At 53.3% G+C, this 22,953-nt stretch overlaps 1 protein-coding gene across 1 annotated transcript; it reads left to right on the top strand.

Moving 5' to 3' along the window:
* Nucleotides 1-567: 567 nt before the first annotated feature.
* Cdcp2 (CUB domain containing protein 2) lies at nt 568-17,209 on the top strand. The gene is made up of 6 exons (XM_028890284.1): nt 568-646; nt 5,784-6,131; nt 9,117-9,452; nt 10,616-10,969; nt 13,519-13,697; nt 16,883-17,209. Exons 1-6 carry the CDS (start codon nt 568-570, stop codon nt 17,207-17,209), a joined length of 1,623 nt encoding a protein of 540 aa, XP_028746117.1.
* Nucleotides 17,210-22,953: the final 5,744 nt, after the last annotated feature.

Consider the following 22,953-nt stretch of genomic DNA (forward strand, 5'->3'; position numbering starts at 1 on the left):
GTCCCATCTGTCCCACAAACATTAGACTCCTTTCGGCTCCCTGTGGAGGTGGGGGGTGGAGAAAGACAGGAGCGTGCACCTGCCATGTGCTTCAGCACGTTCTGAGTGCTTACTGCATACAGTAGCACACGTGATCTCATTCCTTTTTTCCCAGTAGCCCCTGAGGCCGGCCTGAATGGCTGTGCCGGTTGCTCAGAAGGCCAAGCCCCACAAGAGCGCAATGACTTCTTTAACATCACCTGACTGGCTGGAGGTTGAGCTAGGATGGATCCCAGATCCGCCTGGCCCTGGAATTTAGGCCCCTTGTCCCCTGCCCTGTCTCCTTCCTGATGCAGGGTGGCCATTGCAGCTCTCAGTACGTGTCAACCTGGTGACACCAGATCCGTCAGTCACCTCAGTGAGGAGTGAAGGAAGCACCTGGGATCGGCTTACTAATTCAAGGGCCCGATGAATTATTCACACCACCATTGACTTGGGGGCCCTTCCAACCTCACCTCTCTTTCCCCTCTCGGACCCTTGGATCCTGACCCCTGAACTCCGCCTTGGTGGGGGACCCCCAGAGAGGAGATGCTGGCTGAGCTGGGGGCTTGCTTATTGCTGGCCATGGTACTGCTGGACTCAGGTCCTGGGACCCAAGCCACGGAAGGTAGGTGATCCAGCAACCCGCAACCCAACCGAGAGGATGGGAGGGGAATGCAGAGGACCCAGGGCCGCAAGAAGCCCCAGCCAGGAAGTGGAGTGTGTGCTTGCTCCTGAGAGGTGAAGGACAGCATTGAGTGAGCGCCTGCTGTTTGCTTCACATGCATAAGAACATTTCATCTTCAGAACAAAGTCCTAGGTGAGGACTGGCCCTTTGTTCCAGATGAAGGAACCCAGGGCTCAGGGGCAGGTTCAGGGCCACCCAGTTGCTGTGGGGGAAGGGAAGAGCTCAGAAGTGTGGAAGGCTCCTGGTGGGGAGGCCCCTCTGTTCCCAGTGCCTGCCTCACTTCCCGCTGCAGCCAGTGGTACCAGATTCCTCACTGTGCCATTCGGTGTCCCTGGGGGGCTAGCTCTGTGTTCTTGCTGGGAACCACACTCCTTCTGAGAATGCCTTCCCCGGGGGATCTTACGCCCCACTGTCCCCATGCCTGGGAAGAAGTTCTTCCTGGAAGAATCTCTTAGAAGGATCCTGTTTCTCTTTGAAATACTTTTCTCAGTGACATGTATTTATTGTGTGTGTAGGGGGTGAGTGCACGTGGGTGTGCTGCATCCCACATGCAGAGGTCAGAGGTCAAGCTGGGGGAGTTGGTTCTCTCCTTCCTTCCACCAGGTGTGTGTGGGGGGGATCAAGTTCAGGTGGCCAGGCTTGGTGGCCAGAGCGTTTATCCTGAACCATCTAGCCAGTCCGCTTTTCTCTTGTGCACACTCTTAAGTCACGTCCCTTCCTCCACGGAGCCCTCCTCCTCCTCTGGTGGGCTTAGATGCTCCCTCCCCAGGTTCCCAGAGCTCCTCCAGCCCAGGCTGTGAGTCTGTGATTTGTGTCAGTCTGCTCCTCCAGGTGTTGTGTGAGAAGCTTGGGAATCATTTCACCATTCTGCCGTGGGTGCGTTGGCTGGGGGCTGGGGGCTCAGCAAGCAGCCCCCCATAACTTGTCTTCCTCAAGCTCCACTAGGGGCCAAGAGGGAAGAGGTGGCCCCAATGCTGGCAGAAATGGGGGGAGCACCTCGGGTCCCAGCCGTGCCTGGGGAATAGGACACGTGTGCTGCTGTTCACTAACCTCGAGGGCTTGGATGGCCTCAGCATGACTAACAGGGTTAGGGTGCCTGGCTGGATCCTGATGGGCGAGACTTCCATTTGTGCTGGTGCTCAGGGCCACCGCGGCCACAGCAGTTCCACTCTGACAGTTGTGTTTTTTTTCCTGTCCTATACTTAACCCTGGGAGAAGGACAAGAGTGGACACTGGAAGAAAGGTCCTTCCATCTTCTTGCCATACCAGCCTGCCCAGGCAGGGACAAATCATGTGACCTATCCCCTGCATGGCCCCTCAATGCCTGTCTCCCCAGCACCTGGAGCACTCAGTAAGGACGAGGGTAGCGCCCATTTCACAGGCGCATGGCTGAGGTCCACAGAGGCTGAGTGATGGAGTCAATGTAATCTGCCTTCCCACTCCGCTCATATCACCTCTGTGGGTCTCATCCCTCCCTCACTACTGCTACCCCATAATCCCATGCGATGCAGGATGCGGCATGTCCCACAGTGGGGCTTCGCCTGGCTTGCCTGACTCTCCCAGTGCCTCCTCCTCTGTGAGCTCCCCTGCGGGGGAGGTTCAGTCCAAATCAGCACAGATCTGTGGCTTAGCATGTCCTCTCGGGCACTTTATTCAAGTGTGTCCTTGAGGGTTCCTGTGGCTATAAGTGACAGGACCCAAGCTGTATACACTCAGGCAAAAAGGCTTCTTGGGGTCCTCAACAGGGTGGCAGGGATGGAGCTGAGCCTGCCAGCAGCCAGGGCCTCTTGGCCCACCCAGGGCCATTTTTTTTTCCCCATGTGGCTCTTGCTATCTGTGGACATGTTTCCATAGTCCCGAATGTGGACCCCCAGGGCTCCCATTCCTAGCTTAGGGACCAATGAGGAAGACCCCCCCAGACATTCTGAGAAGAGTTTGATCCTGGCCTGGAACACTTACCCTCCCCACAGGTCAGGATTACCACGAGGAGCCAAGGCAATGTCTGAAACAGGCAGCCTGGGGTCCCACAAGTTAGAAGAGAGGGTGCTGAGCCAAAGATGACCGCTACGGTAATTTCCCCTTCCGGGGCTTAGTCTTCTCATCTGCAAAATGAAGTCAATAACACAAATAAAAACCTGAGAAAGAGCCATGCATTATGTTTGATTCCTAATCCAGTTGTGCCCCCTTGCCATTTATTGTTGAAGTACTGGGAGGATGAAGTTCTCCATCCTGGGCTTGGCCAAATGGAGGAGCCTCGTGGTTTGATTAAGAACGTTCCTGGGGCTGGCAAGAAGGCTCAGCACTTCAGAGCACTGGCTGCTCTTCCAGGGGAGTCCAGTTCTGTTCCCAGCACCCATGGCATCAGATGGCTCACAACTTGTTACTGTCGTCCCAGGGGATCTGACACCTCTGGCCTCAATGGGCACCTGTGCTCATCACACACTCCCATACGGACACACATGAATGCACGTAATTTAAAACAAAAATAAATCTAAAAAAAAAAAAAAAAAAAAAAAGAATATCCCTCTGTCGGGCCAGTAAGGTGGCTCCGCAGGTGAAAACATTTGTCTCAAGAGTCTGGTGACCCGAGTTTGACCCCTGTAAAGTTGTCCTGAGTTCCCACATGCGTGCTATGGCATTTCCCCATCCTCATGATGCACACACATGTGCGAACATAGAGTACTAAATAAAAGCCTGTATTTTGAAGATTTACTTGTTTTTATTTTGTGCGCGTGAGTATTTTGCCCGTATGTTGTCTGTGCCCCCCTTGCAGGCCTGTGGAGGCCAGAGGAGGACATCAGGGCCCCTGGAACTGGAGTTACAGTCGTAAGCTACCGTGTGGGGGCTGGGAATCAAACCCAGGGCCTCTGCAAGAGCAGCTCGTGCTCTTCATCCCTGGGCCACCTCTCCAGCCTCAAAAACAACTTTTTGATTTCACGAAAGAGTGTTCTTCTAGAAGCGGGAGCAATAGCTCAGGTGGCCAAGTACTTGCCATGCCAGCAAGAGGACCTGAGTGAGTTCAAGATCCAGAAGCTATGGAATAATGCCACATGTTCGTCATCCCAGGGCTGGGAACGTGGGAACAAGCAGATCCCTGGGCCACCGGCCAGGCAGCCTAGCCTACTTGGTGAGCCCCAGGCCAATAAGAACACTTGTCTCAAAACACAAGATGGATAGCATCTGAGGGACATCTGAAGTTAAGCTCTGGCCTCCACGTGCACACATGTGCACAGAAAACCCCTGTCCCCAAAGGTTTCTTTAGCTGTGTACAGTGGTACGTGCTTGTAGTCCTAAACTCAGGAGCCCATGCAAGAGGATCCAAGTAAGTGTGCTTGTCTACGGGTCTACTAGTGAGTATAGTCCTAGACACTGGGGAGGCTGGGCAGGAGGATCACCTGAGTCCAGGAGTACACACACACACACACACACACACACACACACACACACACACACACACTCTTTTCATCCTAGCACCTGGAAGGCTGAGGCAAGAAATTTGCAATTCAAGGCTAGTCTTGGCTATATAGCTAAGCCCTTACCTTAAAAAACAAAAAGAAGTAGACTCGGTGAGTGATGATGTGTATGCATTTCAAGTTGCATAGCATTCTACTATATACAGTTCCCTCTTGGCTTGTTCTTATTTATTAAATTTGTTCCCTAGCATTTTCATACACATGTATGATGCATCCTGATTACTCCACGCCCACCCTCCCAGTCTCTCTCCTGCCTCTGTCAACTCTGTTGCTGCTGCTGTAGTGGTGATGGTGGTTGTTATTACTACTTTGGATCATGGTCTTGCTGTGTAGCCCAGGCTTACCTAAAACTTACAGTCCTTTTGCCTCAGCCCCCAGAGTGCCTCCCTTACAGGTGTGTGCTATAGTATAGGTGTGATACTAGGTTGTGTCTTTTTATGTTTTCAAACTTTTTTTTTTTTTTTGGTGTTTCGAGACAGGGTTTCTCTGTGTAGCTTTGCGCCTTTCCTGGATCTCACTTGGTAGACCAGGCTGGCCTCGAACTCACAGAGATCCTCCTGGCTCTACCTCCCGAGTGCTGGGATTAAAGGCGTGTGCCACCACCACCCGGCGATGTTTTTCAAACTTTTGAACCAGGCACACTGGCTCACATCTGTTATCTCAGCATTTGAGATCCTGAGGCAACAGGATTACAAGTTTGAGGCCAGTCTGAAGCTACTCTTACCGTTTTGTTTGTTTGTTTTAAAAGCTTAGCAACGTTGAGTGAGCTTCACAGAGAATACCTGTGTGGTCAACCTGGGTTTTCCCTTTATCATCCTTTTCCTGGGTGACTGAACAGACATTACATGCTTCTAGCCTCGTATTCCATTAAAGGTTGCCAAATTCTGTTTTTTTAATTTTATTGTTTCCTTTTAAATTATTTATTATTTTCTATTCATTTACCTTTTTAGTTTGTTTGTTTGTTTGGTTTTGGTTTTTCAAGACAGAGTTTCTCTGTGTAGTCCTGGATATCTTGAAACTCGCTTTGTAGACCAGGCTGGCCTTGAACTCACAGAGGTCCATCTGCCTCCTAAATGCTGGGATTAAAGGTGTGCACCACCATCACCTGGCTCTGTTTATTTATTTAATGTTTATTTATTTATTTTTGAGACAGAGTCTCTCTATGTAGCCTTGGCTGGCCTGGAACTCACATGTAGACAAGGTTGTTCTTGAGCAAGAAGAGATCGGATTGCCTCTTCTCTCCTAATGCTGGGGTGAGAGGTGTGTGCCACCATGCCTGGCCTGGCTTCTTGTTCTCCTCAGAGCTGACCACTCTCCCGTCTGTTCCCCGGAGGTTTTGTATTTATTGTTTTCCCACCAGAACACGCGTGCCCTGAGAGCAAGATCTTCATTACTGCAATCCTCCCGGCATCTAAGAGCACTGGCCAGTGTTCAAACAACATTTATTGAGTGTCTAGAAGAACACTTGCCCAGTCTCTGAGAGAAGTGTGAATGCTTGAGAGGGCTCAGGCGCACACCCAGAGCGATTTAGGACTCTGTCCTGTTTTCTCTGCACCCTCAAGGCCCCAGAGCTGACTCTACACCACCCTGTTCTCCTGCCTCAGGTGTCAAGTGTGGGGGTGTGCTCTCGGCACCGTCTGGGAACTTCTCCAGCCCAAACTTCCCAAGTCTGTATCCCTACAACACGGAGTGCAGCTGGCTGATCGTGGTGGCCGAGGGGTCCTCCGTGCTGCTCACCTTCCACGCCTTCGACCTGGAGTACCACGACACCTGTGGCTTTGACTTCCTAGAGATCTACAACGGGGCCTCCGGAGACAAAGGCAATCTTCTGGGCAGGTTCTGCGGCCAGGTGCCCCCCCCACCCTTCACCTCCTCCTGGCACGTCATGTCTGTCGTCTTCCACTCGGACAAGCATGTGGCCAGCCGCGGCTTTTCGGCAGGCTACCAGAAAGGTCAGGGGGCACTCGGCAGAAGGGCTGCAGGGGGTGGGGGGGACAGGGCCCAGGGAGGTGAGTAGGCAGGCAGTGTCTTAGCACAGCACCGCCCACAGGGGCAGAGGTGGCGTCTTCACACTTGTGACCTCCCTGGGAACCACCGCCTGCTACCTCTGTGATATTTCTCTGCTTCCTCCATGACTGCGGGCTCCCCCGGGCAGCTTGCTGTTCCCCGAGAGGAGGCCTGCGCCCTCCTCTGCCCACATCAGGCCACAGGAGGCTCCCGGATGTTCCTGCTGTTGAAGTCCCGTGGCTCCTGCCTCCTTCCCCTGCCTGGGCCCAGGGTGTCAGAGGCAGGAGCTTTCAGAACCTGTGGTTCCTCCTCTCTTAGGCCTTTCCCTGTGTGCATTCTTTACCAGTCGTCCCTAAGCCTGAGGCCTCCGAGCAGGCTGTCACCTGCCACCCAGCCTCATGAGGTGGAGACCCAGCCCTGCTCCTCACCTGCCTCCCCCTCCTGCCTCTGAGCTCCTGTGTACAGACCCAAAAGCCCTCCTTTCTCCCCAGCATGAGATCAGATGCCTCTGTGTCAGCCCAAGCAGGACAGCCACAGATGCCCACGTCCACAAGTCCACTCCCAGCCACCGTAGGACTACGGCAGGATGGCGGCCCCGGCTGAATTTAGAAGCACAGAACTGTGCAGTTAAGACACAAGAACAAGAGGCTGATGTGATTAGCACGTGGAGATCTCGGCCTGGGAGTTTAGGACATTAAGGCGTCAAAGTCCTGACGTCACAGGCAACGCTTTCCATCATTTTTTTTATTATTATTATTTTATTTTATTTTACAATACTATTCAGTTCTACATAACAGCCACAGATTCCCTTGTTCTCCCCCTTCCTGCCCCCTCCCCTTCTTTCCATCATTTTTACAAACAGAAAGAGCTGATGGCAGGCAGTGCCGTCTTGTTAGTCTTTGATATCTAAAAAGATAAAGGTAGCATTTTAATGATATGCATTCATTTCGCAAGTTCACATTCGTGTGTGTATGCATGTGCTTGCATGCATGTGTGCGTGCATGGGTGCGTGTGTAAGCCGGAAATCAACCTCAGGAGCCACCTCACTGAGACCTGGTGCTCTCCAATTAAGCTAGAGTGGCCGTTGCCTCCACCTCCCCTGCCCTAAGATTACAAGTGTGAGTTGCCATGTCCAACTTTTATGGGAATACCGGGGATAAAATTTGGTCCTTATGCTTGCTCAGCAAACGCTTTAATGGCCGAGCTATTGCCCTGGCCCCAAGTTCACATTTCCAGCATTGACTTGTGAGAAGCCAGTCACTGACAAACAGTGGGTATCGATGGACTCCGCTGGCTAAATTATGTATAAGATATGTAACTTTGGGTCCTGTTTTTTTATTATACTAAAAGATAACTGTGCCGGGGAGATTGCTGTGTGAGTGAGAGGCTTTTGGGCCCCCAGCATCCGCATGAGATGCCAGGCATGGCCCTGTGTACCTGTGACCCTGGTGGGGGGCTTGTTGGCCATCTGTCTGACCTAGCTGAAAATTAGCAAGCTTCAGGTTCAGAGAGAGACTCTGTCTCAGAGAGACAGAGCAGAGAATGATGGATCAGGGCATCTGATGTCCTCCTCTGACCTCCAAACATAACATACCCACGTGGGCGTGAATGTCCACACATATGTAAACACACAGACACCACACATGGGCACGTTGGAAATGCAGCCTAAGAATGAAGTCTGAAGCATCTTTCTGCTCCAGTTGTTGATATTCACTGATGGGCTATCACAGACCATCCACACTTACCATCTCATTTCTCAGTAAATCTGATGGCCAGAGAGGGAATGTGACTGCCTAAGATCACACAGCTGAGGAGTCCTGGGATAGGAAGCCAGCCCTTAGCTGCCCACCGCCATGCCCTGGCCACGTAGCTGCAGCTATAATGTTCTGGGCTCCAGTTCTGCTTGCTGGCTGGGTGACCTGCCCATACCTCTTGGCCTCTGTCATTTTGGTGTTGTCCTGGCAGTCTTCCTGTCCCTGTTTGAGGGCTTTGTTGGTGTCTACGGTCTCCCCCTGGGACTCTCTCCAGTTTTCCTGGACACTTTTCTGTTGCTGTGACAAAACACCATGACCACGACGACTTATAAAAGAAGCTGTTTATTTAGGGTTCACAGTTGTGGAGGGTGAGAGTCCATGACCGTCACGGTGGGGAACATGGCAGCAGGCACACATGGCACTGGAGCAGCAGCTGAGAGCTCACCTCTGGGTGGACCAGTTTAAGGCAGAGTTAGCTAACTAGGAATGGCATGGGCTTTTGAAATCTCAAAGCCCGCCCCAAGTGACACTCCTCCTCCAACAAGGCCACACCTCCTAATCCTTCCCAACAGTTCCACCAACTGGGAACAAAGTATTCAAATATATGAGCCTAAGCTGTGAGGTGGTGGGGCACGCCTTTAATCCTGCAGAGGCAGGCGGATTTTTGTGAGTTTGAGACCAGCCTGGTCTACAGAGCAAGATCCAGGAAAGGCGCAAAGCTACACAGAGAAAGCCTGTCTTGAAAAACCTATATATATATATTGCTACTCATATACATATGAGAGCCTACTGAGGGGATCCTCCTTCCAACCACCACATAGTCTAGAACCCCCTAGGCCCCTCGCTCCTGGAGTGACATGACTCAGGTGTATGCTTTACTAGAATTCCCTGGTGGGGTTCAGCAGCTCCCTTCAGGACACTTTACCATCTCCTCTCACCCCCTTATGTCCACCTGGAGATCCTTGACCTTCAAATAAACCCCTTGCACTCAGGTCTTTATACCTGGGTGAACTCAGGGCCTAGACAGATTAAGTTCCTTGACCTCTCACTGTAGAAAATGGGTGCCATGCGGGTCTGGGTACAGCTCTGTGCCTGTCCGGCATGGGTGTTTGTGGAGCAGCGTTTGGGTGTCTGGTTCCCCAGAGAAGAGATCAGCTCAAATGGACTCCCTTGCAGACGTGTGTGGTGGTGTCCTGACTGGCCTGTCGGGGGTCCTCAGCAGCCCCGAGTACCCCAACAACTACCCCAACAACGTGGAGTGCCACTGGCTGATCCGTGCCTCAGGGCCTGCCGCCGTCAAGCTGGTGTTCGTGGACTTCCAGGTGGAGGGCAGCCATGAATGCATGTACGACTACGTGGCTGTGCTCGGAGCCCCGGGCCCTGCCCACGGGCACCACTACTGCGGCCGCACCAGACCCCCCACCCTTGTGTCCCTGGGCCACGAGTTGCAGGTGATCTTCAAGTCTGACTTCAACATTGGAGGCCGGGGCTTCAAGGCCCACTACTTCTCAGGTAGGAGGGGCCACGCCCATGCCAGCGCCTGGGCCCTCGAACCCCTGTTTGCTTTGTTTGGGAATTCAGTTAAGGCTTGCTGTGTCCTTGGGGGTTGGATTTTCTGCCCTGTCTAGAAGGGTCTAGCACACCCTTCTGGGCCAACGCCAAGGCCTAACTAACCCTATCACATTCTCTGTAAGACTTTCTGCTTGCGCAGATGGGATCAATCCCTTCTAAACGCCTTAGAGCAGTGGTTCTCAACGTGTGGGCCTGGACCCCCACTGGGGTTGAACAACCCTTTCATGGGGATCCCATATCAGACATCCTGCATATCAGTTGTTTACACTATGATTCATAACAGTAGCAACATTACAGTTATGAAGTAGCCATGAAAATTATTTTGTGGTTGGGGGTCACCACAACATGAGGAACTATATTAAAGGGTCACAGCATTAGGAATGGTGAGGACCAGTTCCTTCATACTCTTATCTACCTCCTCTCGAGTTTGTCCATTTCCCTGCCTGAGGGTGAGCTAGCTGCTCCTTGTACATGTGCCTGGCATGGGCTACACGCTCATGTAACGTGTGCACAGAAAGAAGGATGGATGTGCTTCCGAGAGTCCACAGCCCACAGTGATGAGCCACTGTCATGAGTGCTAACAGGTGGAATCACAGGGGACTTCCTGGAGGAGGAATTGAACAGCGCCTTGACGAAGTCCGCCCAGGGGCATGGACAGTGTGTGCAGAGGCACAGGGGGCTGGTGGCTGGCAGTACCGAAAACAGGGCTGGTGTGTTGACAGGATGCTGGCTTTCTGTACCTGAGATAGACACAGGAATGTGAGCACAGATATGTGAGCACCGTGCCCCACACTTTCAGAGGTCCAAGGACTGTCAGCTGTGGTTTTGGGGCCCGTGGTGAGGCAGGACATCACGGCAGGGAGCAAAGCATGGAACAAGAGCTGCTTCCTCATGACAGCCAGGAAGCAGAACCAGAAAAAGGAGGGGACTGGGACCCAGCGCCCATTTTGAGGGCCTCCTCGCAGTGAGCCAACCTTCTTCCATAGGCCCCACCCACCTCCTGAAGGTTCCGCCGCCTCCCAGTGGCGCCTCAGGCCGCAGACTCAGACTTTAGTTATTTGTCATTGATTGTGTGTGAGTGACTCTTACTTCCTCCTCCCCAGGAGAATGCCAGGAGGTATTCACGGCTGTGCGTGGAAACTTCTCCAGCCCACAGTACCCTGGCTCCTACCCCAACAACATCCGGTGCCACTGGACCATCCGCCTGCCCCCCGGCTACCGGGTCAAGGTCTTCATCCTGGACCTGGGCTTGGAGGAACCCAACAGCCTGACCAGAACCTGTGACTTTGACCACCTGGCGGCCTTCGATGGGGCCAGTGAGGAGGCACAGCTCCTGGGGAAGTGGTGTGGTCATCACCTGCCACCGCCTGTCACCTCACGTCACAATCAGCTCCTGCTTCTGCTGCACACTGACCGCAGCACCTCCGGCAGGGGCTTCTCTGTGGCCTACATCGGAGGTCAGTTGAGTTGAGAGTGTGGGTCCTGAGGAACTCCGAGTGGCCTTCTTCCTGTTCACTGTGACACACCCCTCTGCGGTGTCCTCCGGGCCCTACGAAGTGGCCTGCTCTGAGGACCTTTGAAGCTACTGTGATGTGGCCCTCACTGCCACAGGACTCTCCTTTCATAGCTTCTGACTCCTGATTCCTAATTCTTCCCCCACCTGGCTGCTTTTCTTGTGGGTTCGATGTCTCTCAGATGTTTGATCCGGTTTCCGGGATTAATGCACAAAATGTCAAGTTATCAATGGCAAGCGTCAGGTGAAATGCCACTGAGATGCCACCTGCCTGTGTCATTCAGAACTGCTGACTGGACAGGAGGCACGTGCGTGTCCTCACCCAGCTGTGTGCTAGCCAGCAGCTACTGTGGGGGTCCAGGGACTCAGAATGTCCTGATGGTACCTCAGAGATACTCAGACTTGTGTTTGCAACATGACTGCCCCAAAACTCAGGCATCGTGTCCACATTCACGGCTGGAAGAGGAGAGGTGCCAGCCACAAAAATCCCTTTATCCAGAAAGCCAAAGCATTTGGGGAGGGGCAGGTTTCAAAACAGGGTTTCTCTTTGTAGTCCTGGCTGTCCTGGAACTTGCTCTGTAGCCCAGGCTGGCCTCAAACTCACAGAGATCCACCTGCCTCTGCCTCCCGAGTGCTGGGACTAAAGACGTGCACCACCACCACCGCCTGACTTGCCAAAGCGTTTTCAAAGCTCTCTCAATGCTTTGTCTTGGTCACTTTGGTTTCAAATCGGTCAAGTGGCCCATGCTTTTGCTGCAGAGGTGGCTGGGGAAGCTGGTATGGAGGCTTTTCCAACTTCTGTACTGGGGATCAGTCGTACAGGACCAGTGAGTCCCCGAGTCAGGTGCAGAGTGAGGGCTGCAGGGAAGTCTGGCTCTGAGGACATCTTCCCCTCACATGCCCAGGCCTGTTCAGCAGTGAGAGGATCCTCTTTCCTCCTCCTCAGCAGCAGCAGAGCTGGGGGGCCCTGTCAGTGGGGCAGGAAACAGCTGCTGCAAGCTGGTGGCACAGAGAGACTTGCACAAAGCCACCCTTCCCTTCTAGGCCTAGACAGGGCCCGTCCCTGTGGGAAGGGCAGCGGTGACCCTTGGCACTGTCTCCTTCGATCCTTCATGGACAAAGAGAATACCGTGAGACCAGGTACCTCCCAGGTTCGGTCCCGTGACCTGGAGCATCACTTTTGGTCCCCAGATCCTGGTTGTCCCGCCTGTACAGCAGAGACATGGATTGAAGGGTCTTCGGGTGGGTTCCGGCTTGCCTCTGAGAGCCTGCCTCTCAGACCCAGCCTGGGCGGGACTGAGTGATAGACCGCCTCTTCCTGCAGTATCTCTGGAGAGGAGGGAGGGGAGGGCGACTGTCATCCTGGCTCCTGTTCAGGGCCTTCTGTGCTCCCCACACAGGTCCCTGTGGGAGCCTGGGGTCAGACAGGGTACTCACACTGGACCAGTACCAGATGGGGCCCAGGCAGTAGGCAGCCTCTCCACAGGGAGGGCAGCCTCGGCATCAATCAGGGGTGACGCACAGTTCAGCGCCACCGAGATCATCGTGGGAGACAGCGGACCCATAAATCCCCGCCTGCCCAGACACCCGAGGTTGAAATATGTCTGAGACATTTCCCAGAGAGGGCTGAGGGATCCAGGCCTCTGCCTGCCAGGTCTCCTTTTTCTTCCAGCCAGCCACCAACCCCCCACCTGCCTCTTTCCTGCACACACCCCTGCATGCACCCTTGCCCCTGAAGTCCCAGACACTGGGAAGCACACTCTCTCACAGCCCAGAGCATGCTGGGAGCTGGGAGATAGCAATGGACAGACTGTGAACTGGGGAATCCTGTCCCCCCAAGTCAGCCACAACACGCAGCTTCTCCTCTCAGAGATTCGTTTCCCAAACTGAAGTGGTTTGAGATGTGCCCAACATCTCGGGCCACCACGGGGTGGGACAACAAGGTTCCCCTCCCCGGCCTTCTTCAGAGCCACCCCCTCCTCTGCCTTTGCTTGACTGTCCTGCGTGGTACTCCTGTGTGCCTCCCACATCCACTGTCCTGCACAAGCAGTGGCGTGGCTGGCTTTTCCACGCCGCGTCTGTGTGTACTGCGCTGTAGAGGAGGCCGTCAGTGATGCATTAACTGAATGATGGGATGGACTGCTGGGTATCTGGCTGTGATGAGCAATTACTTTTAATGTGGTGAAGCATTAGTCTCCACTCACTTGCAGGCTCATTCATTCATTCATTCATTCATTCAGCATTTCCTTGGTCTGCCAAGCTCTATGCCAGCCTCAGAGGACTCAGAGACACCGGCACACCACGTGCCCTCAGAACTCACAAACCCAGTGGTGTGGTGGAGCACCGTAAATATCCCAACTCAGTCCCGTAGGATGTCCTAAGTACCTTCCCTCCCTTGGGCTTCTGTTCCATGGCTGCTCTCCTTCAGGAAGGCTTAGGGATGATGGGTGTGACTGCAGCCCTAAGATCTCAGGCTCCTCCCTCCTCTTCCAGTGGTACCCATGAATGTGAGCTGTTCCCGCACGGACTTCCAGATCCTGATCTCTGCCCAGGCGCTGGCCCCACTGGAGCGGACGAGGGTCTACCTGGGCAGCCGGAGCTGTGCAGCCCAGGAAGTTGGTAGCAACTTCCGGATCCAAGCCCGCTTTGACACCTGCGGTACAGAGTCTCAGGTAGGGGGAGGGGAGGGGAGGTATAAGAGGTGGGCTCTGAGCCTTACTGAAGGGCACCTGCTGCCCTCAGTTTCTCTCCTGGTTCTGGTGGTGCACTCAGGTCTGGATGCAAGCTTCCTGGCACTCTTTCAAAAGACCCTAGTGGTGAATAACCCTAAATTTCCCCCCTGCTCCTCCCCTGAGAGCTCCCCAGGGGAAACCCTGATTCCTTTAATATGCATAGCCACTCCCCTGCTCTCCTCCTGCTCACCCTCCCCAACCTGGTGACCCCAATACATCTCTGGGCTCCACAAACAAATGAGCTTTCAAAGAAGGACCCACCTCCCTCCAAAGACTGGGCTTACAAATGAAAAATTTCTCCTATACTTGGATGCTGGAGGCTGTGGACCCAGGCCGGGGTGGGGGGGGTGGGGCCTGAGAGAATCCCTGGGCAGTGCCCCAGCACCCTGAATTGAGTCCTTAGGAAAGGGGGGGGGGAGAGGGGGGTTTGCAGTCTGGTTTGCCCCGATGCCCGCGCCCTGCCGCTTGCTTCTGGCCCCTGGAGTCCTTCATTGTACCCTCCCAGCTTCCAGGCACCCACTGCCCTTTAACACTAGAAGGCAGCCGAGGGGCATCTGGCTGCCAAGAGAGTCTGTACCCACCTCTGCTCCGTGCCTTGAGGCCCCTAGGGGTTTTCTTGGGACAGAACCACATTCAGTGTCGTGGAATGGAGGAGACAAAGTTCCAGAAGGCCGGGGAGATGGCCGAGTCAGTAACATGCCAGCCATGCAAGCATGGGGACATGTTTATTAAAAAACACAAAGCCCTAAAGAATGAGTGCCGTGGCACATGCTTTATTTATGTACATACATATTTCTTATGTATGAGTGCTCTGTCTGCATGTATGCCTGCAGGCCAGAAGAGGGCACCAGATCCCATTACAGATGGTTGTGAGCCACCATGTGGGTGCTGGGAATTGAACTCAGGACCTCTGGAAGAGCAGTCCATGCTCTTAATCACCAAGACATCTCTCCGGCCTGGCATATACTTTAATCCCAGTATTTGGGAGTTGGAGGTAGGTGGGTCTCTGATTCTGAAGCCAGACTGGTTTACATAGCGAATTCCAGGCCAGACCAGCCAGAGCTACGTAATCTAGGCATGGTGGTGTGTGCTGGGGAACTAGAGACAGGCTTATCGGTGGAGCTCACTGGCCAGCCAATCTAACCTAATCTTTGAGCTCCAGGTCCCACCCAGTGAGAGACCTTGCCTCAGAAAACAAGGCGGGCAGCTCTTGGAGAGTGTTTCTAGAGTTGGCATCCAAACAAACATGTACATGCTCACACACACATGAACACATCCCCACCTTCGCCCTCAAAGAGTCCCACAAATGAAATCATGAAGTCCTAGAGTCAAGAACTCACGAATGCTCCATTTCAGAACTCTACCCTGCCCCAAAATGTAGGGCCATAGACCATGGAATCAGTGCTTGGAAGGGTAAAGGCTGAGCAGTTAATACAAGCCTTGCGAATCCTCAGCCCCAGGCCCAGCCTCTGCAAGGAGCTGCTGTCACCGAGGTGTGGGTGACCAGGAGCAACAGCAGCATCAAGGCCAGCCCTTCAGTGCCTCTCTGGAAACACTGGGCTTCGCCTCCTAATTCTCAGCCTTCTAGTCTCACAGGGCTTTCCCTCTCTCAGTCCCCCTCCACTCTCAGCTCCTGCCTTGCTTTGTCCCGTGTCCTGTGGCTGTGTGTCCAAAAGCAAGGCTACAAGTTCCCCTTAGAGCCTGGGGAGCAGGCTGCCCCAGTCCACAGGGGTAGAGGCTTATTTGGGACTGTGGGATCCAGGGCCTTTCAGAAGCCAGACTTGGAAGAGCCCTAAAGTCCCCTAGTCTGTGAAACAGACATGACACTCCTTCAAACCTTCACAAGGGGGGGGGGGGTGCCACTCAGTCTTGGATGATGGGAGGACCCAACTGCTTGCACCTATTTATTCCCTCCAAATTTAGGCAGCTGCACGTTTTAGACGCCCTTCTCAGAAGTGGCAGCCCTGGGTGGGGCAGTGTGGGCAGCCCGAGGAATGCAATGTCTGCTGTGGAGTTGACATGTGTGTGGCCTCGCTTGCTGGTACGCTGTGTGGTCCCAGACAACAGAGTTAACCTCTAGGCCCCACTTTCTTTATCTGTGGAATGGAAATGTTAATGACACCAAGAAGGTTATTGTGAGAATGAAATGAACTGATATACTTAACTGGATCCTAAATGGCCCCAGATGTTAGGTAGTTTTTGTTGTTGTTGTTATTATTTGGCTTTTTGAGGCAGGGTCTCGGGTAGTCTAGGGTGACTTACTATGTAATTAAAAATGACTTTGAAGCCAGGCGGTGGTGGCGCACACCTTTAATCCCAGCACTCGGGAGGCAGAGCCAGGCGGATCTCTGTGAGTTCGAGGCCAGCCTGGGCTACCAAGTGAGCTCCAGGAAAGGCGCAAAGCTACACAGAGAAACCCTGTCTCAAAAAAACCAAAAAAAAAAAAAAAAAAAAAAAAAGACTTTGAACTCTGGGTTCTCTTCTTCCTCCAAAGTGCTGGGATTACAGGCGTGTACTACCACACCTGGCTTATGTATTGCCAGTACAATCTCAACTCCATGGTTGCTGTTTTGGGGGTGGTTTTTTGCTTGTTTGTTTTTGCTTTTTTGCTGGTACGGGGGGTTGAATGTGGAGCCTCACACACACACCAGTCAAGTGCTCTGCCCCTAAGCTACATCTTCCAGACTTGGTGTTCTTGCTGTTACTATCTTTCGGCCCCTTTCAGCCCCTTGAAACCAGAGCAAACGTTGGCCCATCAAGTATGATGCCCTTCAAGACAGTCCACACTCACAGTGTCCTCTTTTATAATTATTTCAAATTGTGTGTGTGTGTGTGTGTGTGTGTGTGTGTGTGTGTTGATCAGAGGACAACTTATGGGGGTTAGTTTTCTCCCTCCACTATTTGGGTTTCAGTGATGGAGTTCAAGCTGTCAGGCTTGGTGGCAAGTTCCTTTACCCACTGAGCCAGCTTGCTGGCCCTTCTGCCCTTTTGGTAGACGAGGACTCCGAGGCTCAGAGTGTCAAGGGATCTGTGGCAAAGCTGTGGGATCAGGCCTATGTGTATTTAGAGGAAACAGGAGAGGCAGAGCCTCCTTGGGCATGAACACGTATCTGTGACCCCCACAGAGAAGAAATAACACCTCTGTGATCGTCAGCGTGCTGTACATCGACTTCTCCGCTGCTGGGCACGAGGACATCCACGAGTACGAGGTGCGCTGTGAGCCGAGGCGCAAGGAGGCATCTGCCCACTTGCTGTCAGGCTCTCACTGGCTCGGGCCCTACGCTGCCACGGCTGAGCACCTTCAGGAGGCACCATCCGGGGATGAGGCAGAGGTCCTGGAGGGCCCAGGGACGGTGGTGTCCCAGGACACCAGTGACATCGTCTTTCTGGGCCTCTGCATCCTAGCTGGGGTCCTTATGATCATTGCCATTGTGGTCCTGATGCTGCTGTAAGCAGGAAGAGAGCGGCGTGGGGACCCACAGCAGGGCAAGGTGGGGCTTGTGGACACGTTGGTGACCACGGGCGCATCCCGTTCCTCTCTGAGCCCGTTCTCTCGGGATCAGTGTTTCCTGCTCTGCTCATCACAGGGTTCTGAGAAGAGTGTGTGTGGATAAGGGTTCTGGAGACGATCACAATTGCTGTTATGTTATTAATTTTAAGGCTATTCTGCTACAGGAAAGTATGCTCCCATATGTGCATCTTATGAGCTTGGGTAGTTGGGGTCACCAGTGGCAGTGCGAATACAACAGACTCATCCTATTCTTCAGCAACTCAGGGTACATAGAAAAGCACCTCTTGGTTTCTCAGACCTTCGTTAGTAGGAAGGCTAGTATCAGTTCAGGGCTTCCTCCCTCCTGAATGGACTTGTGTGAAGACTCTGCCTAAAGAACTCCAGCTCAGCCTCCATGGAGCGGGAAGAGAGCCAAAGCTCCGGCTCGGGCTGGTGTTTCAGTCCCTGCCACACCATGTCACTACTGAAGACTCGTCCTGTGCATCCTCGTGGATGCTCGCCCACAGAGGTGGCAATGGCCTCCTGGGCCCGATTCCTATAGACCCCAGGCAGGCTGAACAGCGTGCTCGAAGGGGAGGCTGCAGCTGAGGAGGTGTGGCTTCTGCATTGGGATTTTTGCTTGAATGTCTTGTTGTCTTTGGCCAAGACACTGACTGAAGTTCCATGTGTCTCTGCCCTTGCTCTGATGTTCTTATCGGTAGCTCTTCCTCGCTCAGCAGGCGAGCTCTCTCGGGAGCCCTCTGTTCCTTCTCCTACTCTAGTCCCTTAGAGTTGCTCCAGTCTCTCAGCTGCTCCAGTCTCTCAGAGCTGCTCCAGGCCACCCACATGATGTTTCTGTGCTTCCGTCAGATCAAAGGGGACTTCCTGCCCTTCCCTGTGAGGGCCTCTAGGATTAGTATGCAAAATAACACACCCTTCTCCAGAGCTCTTCTTGATAGCAAGAAGTGGAACAACCTTGTTAATGAAAAATAAACAAACGATACATTTATACTCTACTGTTTGTCCCTGCTCACCTTTATATTGCATAATGATCATTCAAGGAGTCCTTGCACAATAATAACCGGGGTTTCCAAACTCCAGCTGCTGACCACTGGGAGGAGGTTAAGAAGATGGAAGCCCCATTACAGCACAGTTCATTTGGCACCCCATCGCGCATGCCCTGGTCCCAGACTCTGTGTCTGTGAGGCAGCGCCCAGCAGCACACAGGCAGGTGTGAGTCTTGCCCTTGAGCTGTGTCTAGGTGGCCAAGCAGAACTGGGGACGAAGGGGCAGACCAGCTGGGACCTTGAAGAAACGGTAGAGCATGAAGAACCCTTGAAGGGAAGTGAATCAATCGGAGGAGAAAGAGTAGCCTGGACACTCAGAGCCAAACCGGCTTCCAGTCCAAGTTCGTCAACTGGAAGTCTGGGCAAACAGGTCTACACCTCTTGTCTTGTGGAGGGTGTGGTGATTCGATGAATTCGGGGAGTCCGTGGGCTCTAAGTGTTCCTGCAGGGCAGTCCTCGGTCAACCCTGGGGTATCTGAACCCAGCCTTTCGCTCCCCCACCTCCCTCAGTTCTGAGTTGAGTGCCTTTGCCCTGATGTGACAGCCCCTAGGTCTCGGTTTCTGTCCCGGTGCTGTGGTAAAACACCATGACCCAAAGCAGCTCAGGGAGGAAAGGGGTTGTTTTAGCTTATAGTTTATAGGCCACCGTGAAGGAACGTCAGGGCAGGAACCTGGAGGCAGGAACTGAAGCAGAGGCCGTGGAGGAGTGATGCTTTCTGGCTTGCTCTCTTTATGGTGTACTCAGCCTGCTTTCTCTTTCATTTGTTTTTGGTGTTTGTTTGTTTGTTTGTTTGTTTTTGAGACAGGGTTTCTCTGTGTAGCCCTGGCTGTCCTGGAACTCGCTCTGTAGACCAGGCTGGCCTCGAACTTAGACATCTGCCTGCCTCTGCTTCCCGAGTACTGGGGTTAAATGATGTGTAACACCACCTGGCTCTCAGCCTGCTTTCTTAGGACCTAGGACCACCTGCCCAGGGGTGACACTGCCCACAGTGGGCTGGGCCCTCCCACATCAATCATTAATTAAGAGAATGTCACACAGACTTGTCTATAGGACAGTCTATTGAGGGCATTTTCTCAGTTGAGATTACCTCTTCCCAGAAGACCCTAGTTTATGTCAAGTTAACACAACAATAAAAACAAAACAACAACAAACCAACCACCACCACCAACAACAACAACAAAAGAAAAAAGACATAACCAGCAGTTTCCCTGCCCAGGAAGTCTGGACACAAGCTTGGATACTCTTGAAAGGAGCCCTGGGGTGCTGTCCTCTGTGATGGTGAGTCGTGTACCGCTTGCTGACATGTATAATTCCCTCACTGTACAGTTGAGGGACCTGAGGGTGTGGAAGGAAACGCTCAAGGAGATGGCTGTGATACACTGGGGTTGGCTAAAGGAAGAGATGCTTCCCTAAGCTGGGGGAACGAGCCACGAGCTGGGCCTCCCAGACCCCGGAGCACGCCTCAGCTGTGAGGGCAGTGTCTGGTGGGAAAGGCCTGGATGGTGGAGCATGAGAGAACACTTCTGTCTTCACAGACATGCCTTCGGCCTGGCATCCCCAGCTCTCCAGGCAGCCAGCACGTTGATTGTCTGTGTGAGCCATGGGAAATGACAGTCTTTAGGACAGGGCAGTGTCTACTAGAACTTAAAGGGCTGAAATGATCCATTGGCCACCAAGCTCAGCCCAGGAAGAGTGGGACAAGATGGGCACCACACAGCTCTGCAGGTCCACTGTCCAGGAAGTGGGACCTCCCATCCCACATGAGCACTGTGAGTCCAGCCTAGGCAGGAACTTTGAGTTGATGTCACAGATGAGAGGGTACTTGGGCAAGTAGATGTGTTGGTCTTGGGAAAGCACCCTTTAGACTGCAGATCAGATAGTCCATCCCTTTCAAGTTTGACTCTGACTCAGTGTGACTCGGGGTGGATGGCTAAGCTCCCTGAACCCCATTTGTGTGGAATGAGGATAGAAGCATCCCCCTCACACAATTATTATGAGGATCAGGTGATTGATGGGCCCTGACTCCAAGCAAGAGCTTCTCAAGGAGTCCTCCAATCTCAGGGTTGGACAGGGCCTTACAGGGAAGCAAGTCCTATGTCCCCATCTCCCCCCACATCCTCCGTCCCCCCACATTCCCCTCGCCAGTCAGTCTGCCCTAGCCTCCCCACATCTCTGCTGCTCTCCAAGGACCAAGACCATCACCCCTAATCCTGCAGTAGAATGATTCCACGGAGGTATCCTTGGCCTTGTCCCTCAGGTCTTCTCTGTTCCGGGGGCACTTGATCACTGATGTAAGATGATGTCCCTTCCTGTCACCCCGCACCCTGCACCTGCTTTTTTTTCTTCATAGCATCAACCTAAAATGTGTCTGCAACCCGAGGCATGTGCACATGGAACACAGCCAGCCAGGGGGACCTGGGGAGGGGAGCCAAGGCCCCTTCTCCCCACCCCTGTCTCTGATATAATGGTAAGCAAGCTTCCCAGGACACAGAAGATCCTGAGTGGGGTCCTGAGGGACACAAGGAGACCACACAGAAACAAACAAGGATGTTCCTCTCGAACACCTTAGGGACAAGGACAGTCCAAGTGAACAACTCAACATGCCTAAGTGCTCAAGGAGTTCAGAGGGAGGGCCTGTGCTTCCAGAAGAGACTCCTTGGGCTCAGGAGAGGGAACAGCCTCTCAGGACAGGGAACAGCACACGGCAACGCACAGAAGCTTGAGGAGCACATGGTGTCCGGGAGTGGGGAGTCGGGAAGAGGGCCGGGTGAGGAGGCTCAGAGGTAAACCCAGTGACATCCAAAAGGCAAAGACGAGCTGGAAGGTTGCTTACGGCACCAAGATAGCACCTCAGAACAGTGTCAGAGATGCCCCTGTGCCATGGGCTTCCAAAGGAAGATGACTGTGGACCAAGACAGGCAAATGAATGATACACCCCAGCACCTTGGATGGTCTCCATTGGCTGGCCGCACACACGCTTCTGGCAAGTCAGTCAGTTGCCCAGGGATCTGAGCCCTGGGTTCCAGCTGCCTCAGCCACCATGTGACCTTGGTTTATCCAACCACCTCCAAGAGGCCCTTCCTAGCACCCCCAGGAGCTAGGCCAGGCTGGCTGGATACAAGGATCCAGGGCAGAAGAGGCAAACAATGGGAGGTAAGCCTGTGACTGGTTCTAGCTTGTTTTATGGCTCACTGAGGAAGCTCTCAGAGTTGTGAGCTGTGAGTTGGAAACGATAGCGGGAACATTTGTTGACATATACCGCATGCCAGACACGTTCCTAGGTCGTTTTTCCATTCACTTACTCATTTTAATTTTCTAACCTGTAACTATTTCTGTTATTTCTTTAAAAACAAATCCAGGCAGGGCCAGGGAGGTGGGTTGTCGAGTGAGGGCCAATGAGACGGGTCAGTGCTACCCAGTCTGAAGAAGACCATTTCGTCTCCAGAGCACACATGGTTGAGGACAGGAGCCAGCTCCTGAGAGTGACCTCTGCACCTATACTGTGGCGTGTGCATGCACACCACACACACACACACACACACACACACACACACACACACACACACAGGTAAATAAATAAATAAATAAATAAATAAACAAATAAATAAATAAATACAGCTTTAAGAAAGGCAAAAACATCCAGGTGGCAAGTCAGTCAGCGGAGGCCAGACCTCAGCTGCTCTAGAAGAGCAGGGGAGGAAGCCGAAGGGACAGGCGGATCCGGGCCGTAACTCAGAACTTCACACTTGGCGCTCTAAGACTTGAAGGCTCTCCACACATTAGTTCAGTTCATTTATTCTTCCTGCTAACACTGAGGTGAAGTGGACACTGTGGAGTCCCATCTCTCCAGTGAGAAAACAAGACGCTAAGCTGAGTAACTTGCTTCAGGTCACAGGTGTCAGCTCCCACAGGTGAGGGGGAGCACTGAGACCCAGGATCCTCCCATACATCTCTCTGGCTTACTTTTCTTTGAGACAGGGTTTCCCTGTGTAGCCTTCCCTGGCCTGGATCTCACTCTGCAGACCAGGCTGGCCTCGAACTCGCAGAGATCCGCCTGGCTCTGCCTCCCGAGTGCTGGGATTAAAAGGCGCGAGCCACCATGCCCAGCTTAAGCACTTTGCATATATGAACTGGTTAAGCCTCACTGCAGGACCGTGGGACGGAGAGGTAGGGGCTCACCCAAACCACATCGCAAGTAAGGGGGGCAGCGAGGCCCCATGTACACTTCGTGTCTGAGCTCCATTAGCCCTTGCTCACACTTGAAAGCTTTGTCTTGGCACAGTGCTCTGTGCAGACTGTCGGGCCCCAAGTGTTGCCCTGTCTTTCCCAGACAGACCCACTCAGAGGCTGAGGCGTGGATCTGGCTCCCGGGCTTCCAGAGGAGCCTTAACAAATGTCCCCGGTGACTTGTCAGAGCTCAAGGCTGTTTCCATCAACTCAGGGGGCCCCAGAATACCTGGGCCTGCCAGGTCACCCTTGCCCTTCCCTCAGCCCGGGACGCTCCTAGGCCTCATTCCTGGCAAACAGCCCCAGCACACTTCCTCCTAGCGCCTCCAGGGTCTGTGGGCCTCGGGGGAGCAGCTCCATTTTCTCAGCACACTTCCCCACCTGAACCTAGACCATGACTCAGTGGCTCAC

The sequence above is a fragment of the Peromyscus leucopus genome, chromosome 2 (genome assembly GCF_004664715.2).
Source record: "Peromyscus leucopus breed LL Stock chromosome 2, UCI_PerLeu_2.1, whole genome shotgun sequence".
NCBI classification, from domain to species: domain Eukaryota; kingdom Metazoa; phylum Chordata; class Mammalia; order Rodentia; family Cricetidae; genus Peromyscus; species Peromyscus leucopus.

Bases quoted from the DNA above. Each gene is read 5' to 3' on its own strand.
- Cdcp2 (XM_028890284.1), top strand. From the start codon at position 568: ATGCTGGCTGAGCTGGGGGCTTGCTTATTGCTGGCCATGGTACTGCTG. The intron at 6,132-9,116 runs GTCAGGGGGCAC...ACTCCCTTGCAG, and splicing joins TTCGGCAGGCTACCAGAAAG to ACGTGTGTGGTGGTGTCCTG. The intron at 9,453-10,615 runs GTAGGAGGGGCC...CCTCCTCCCCAG, and splicing joins CAAGGCCCACTACTTCTCAG to GAGAATGCCAGGAGGTATTC.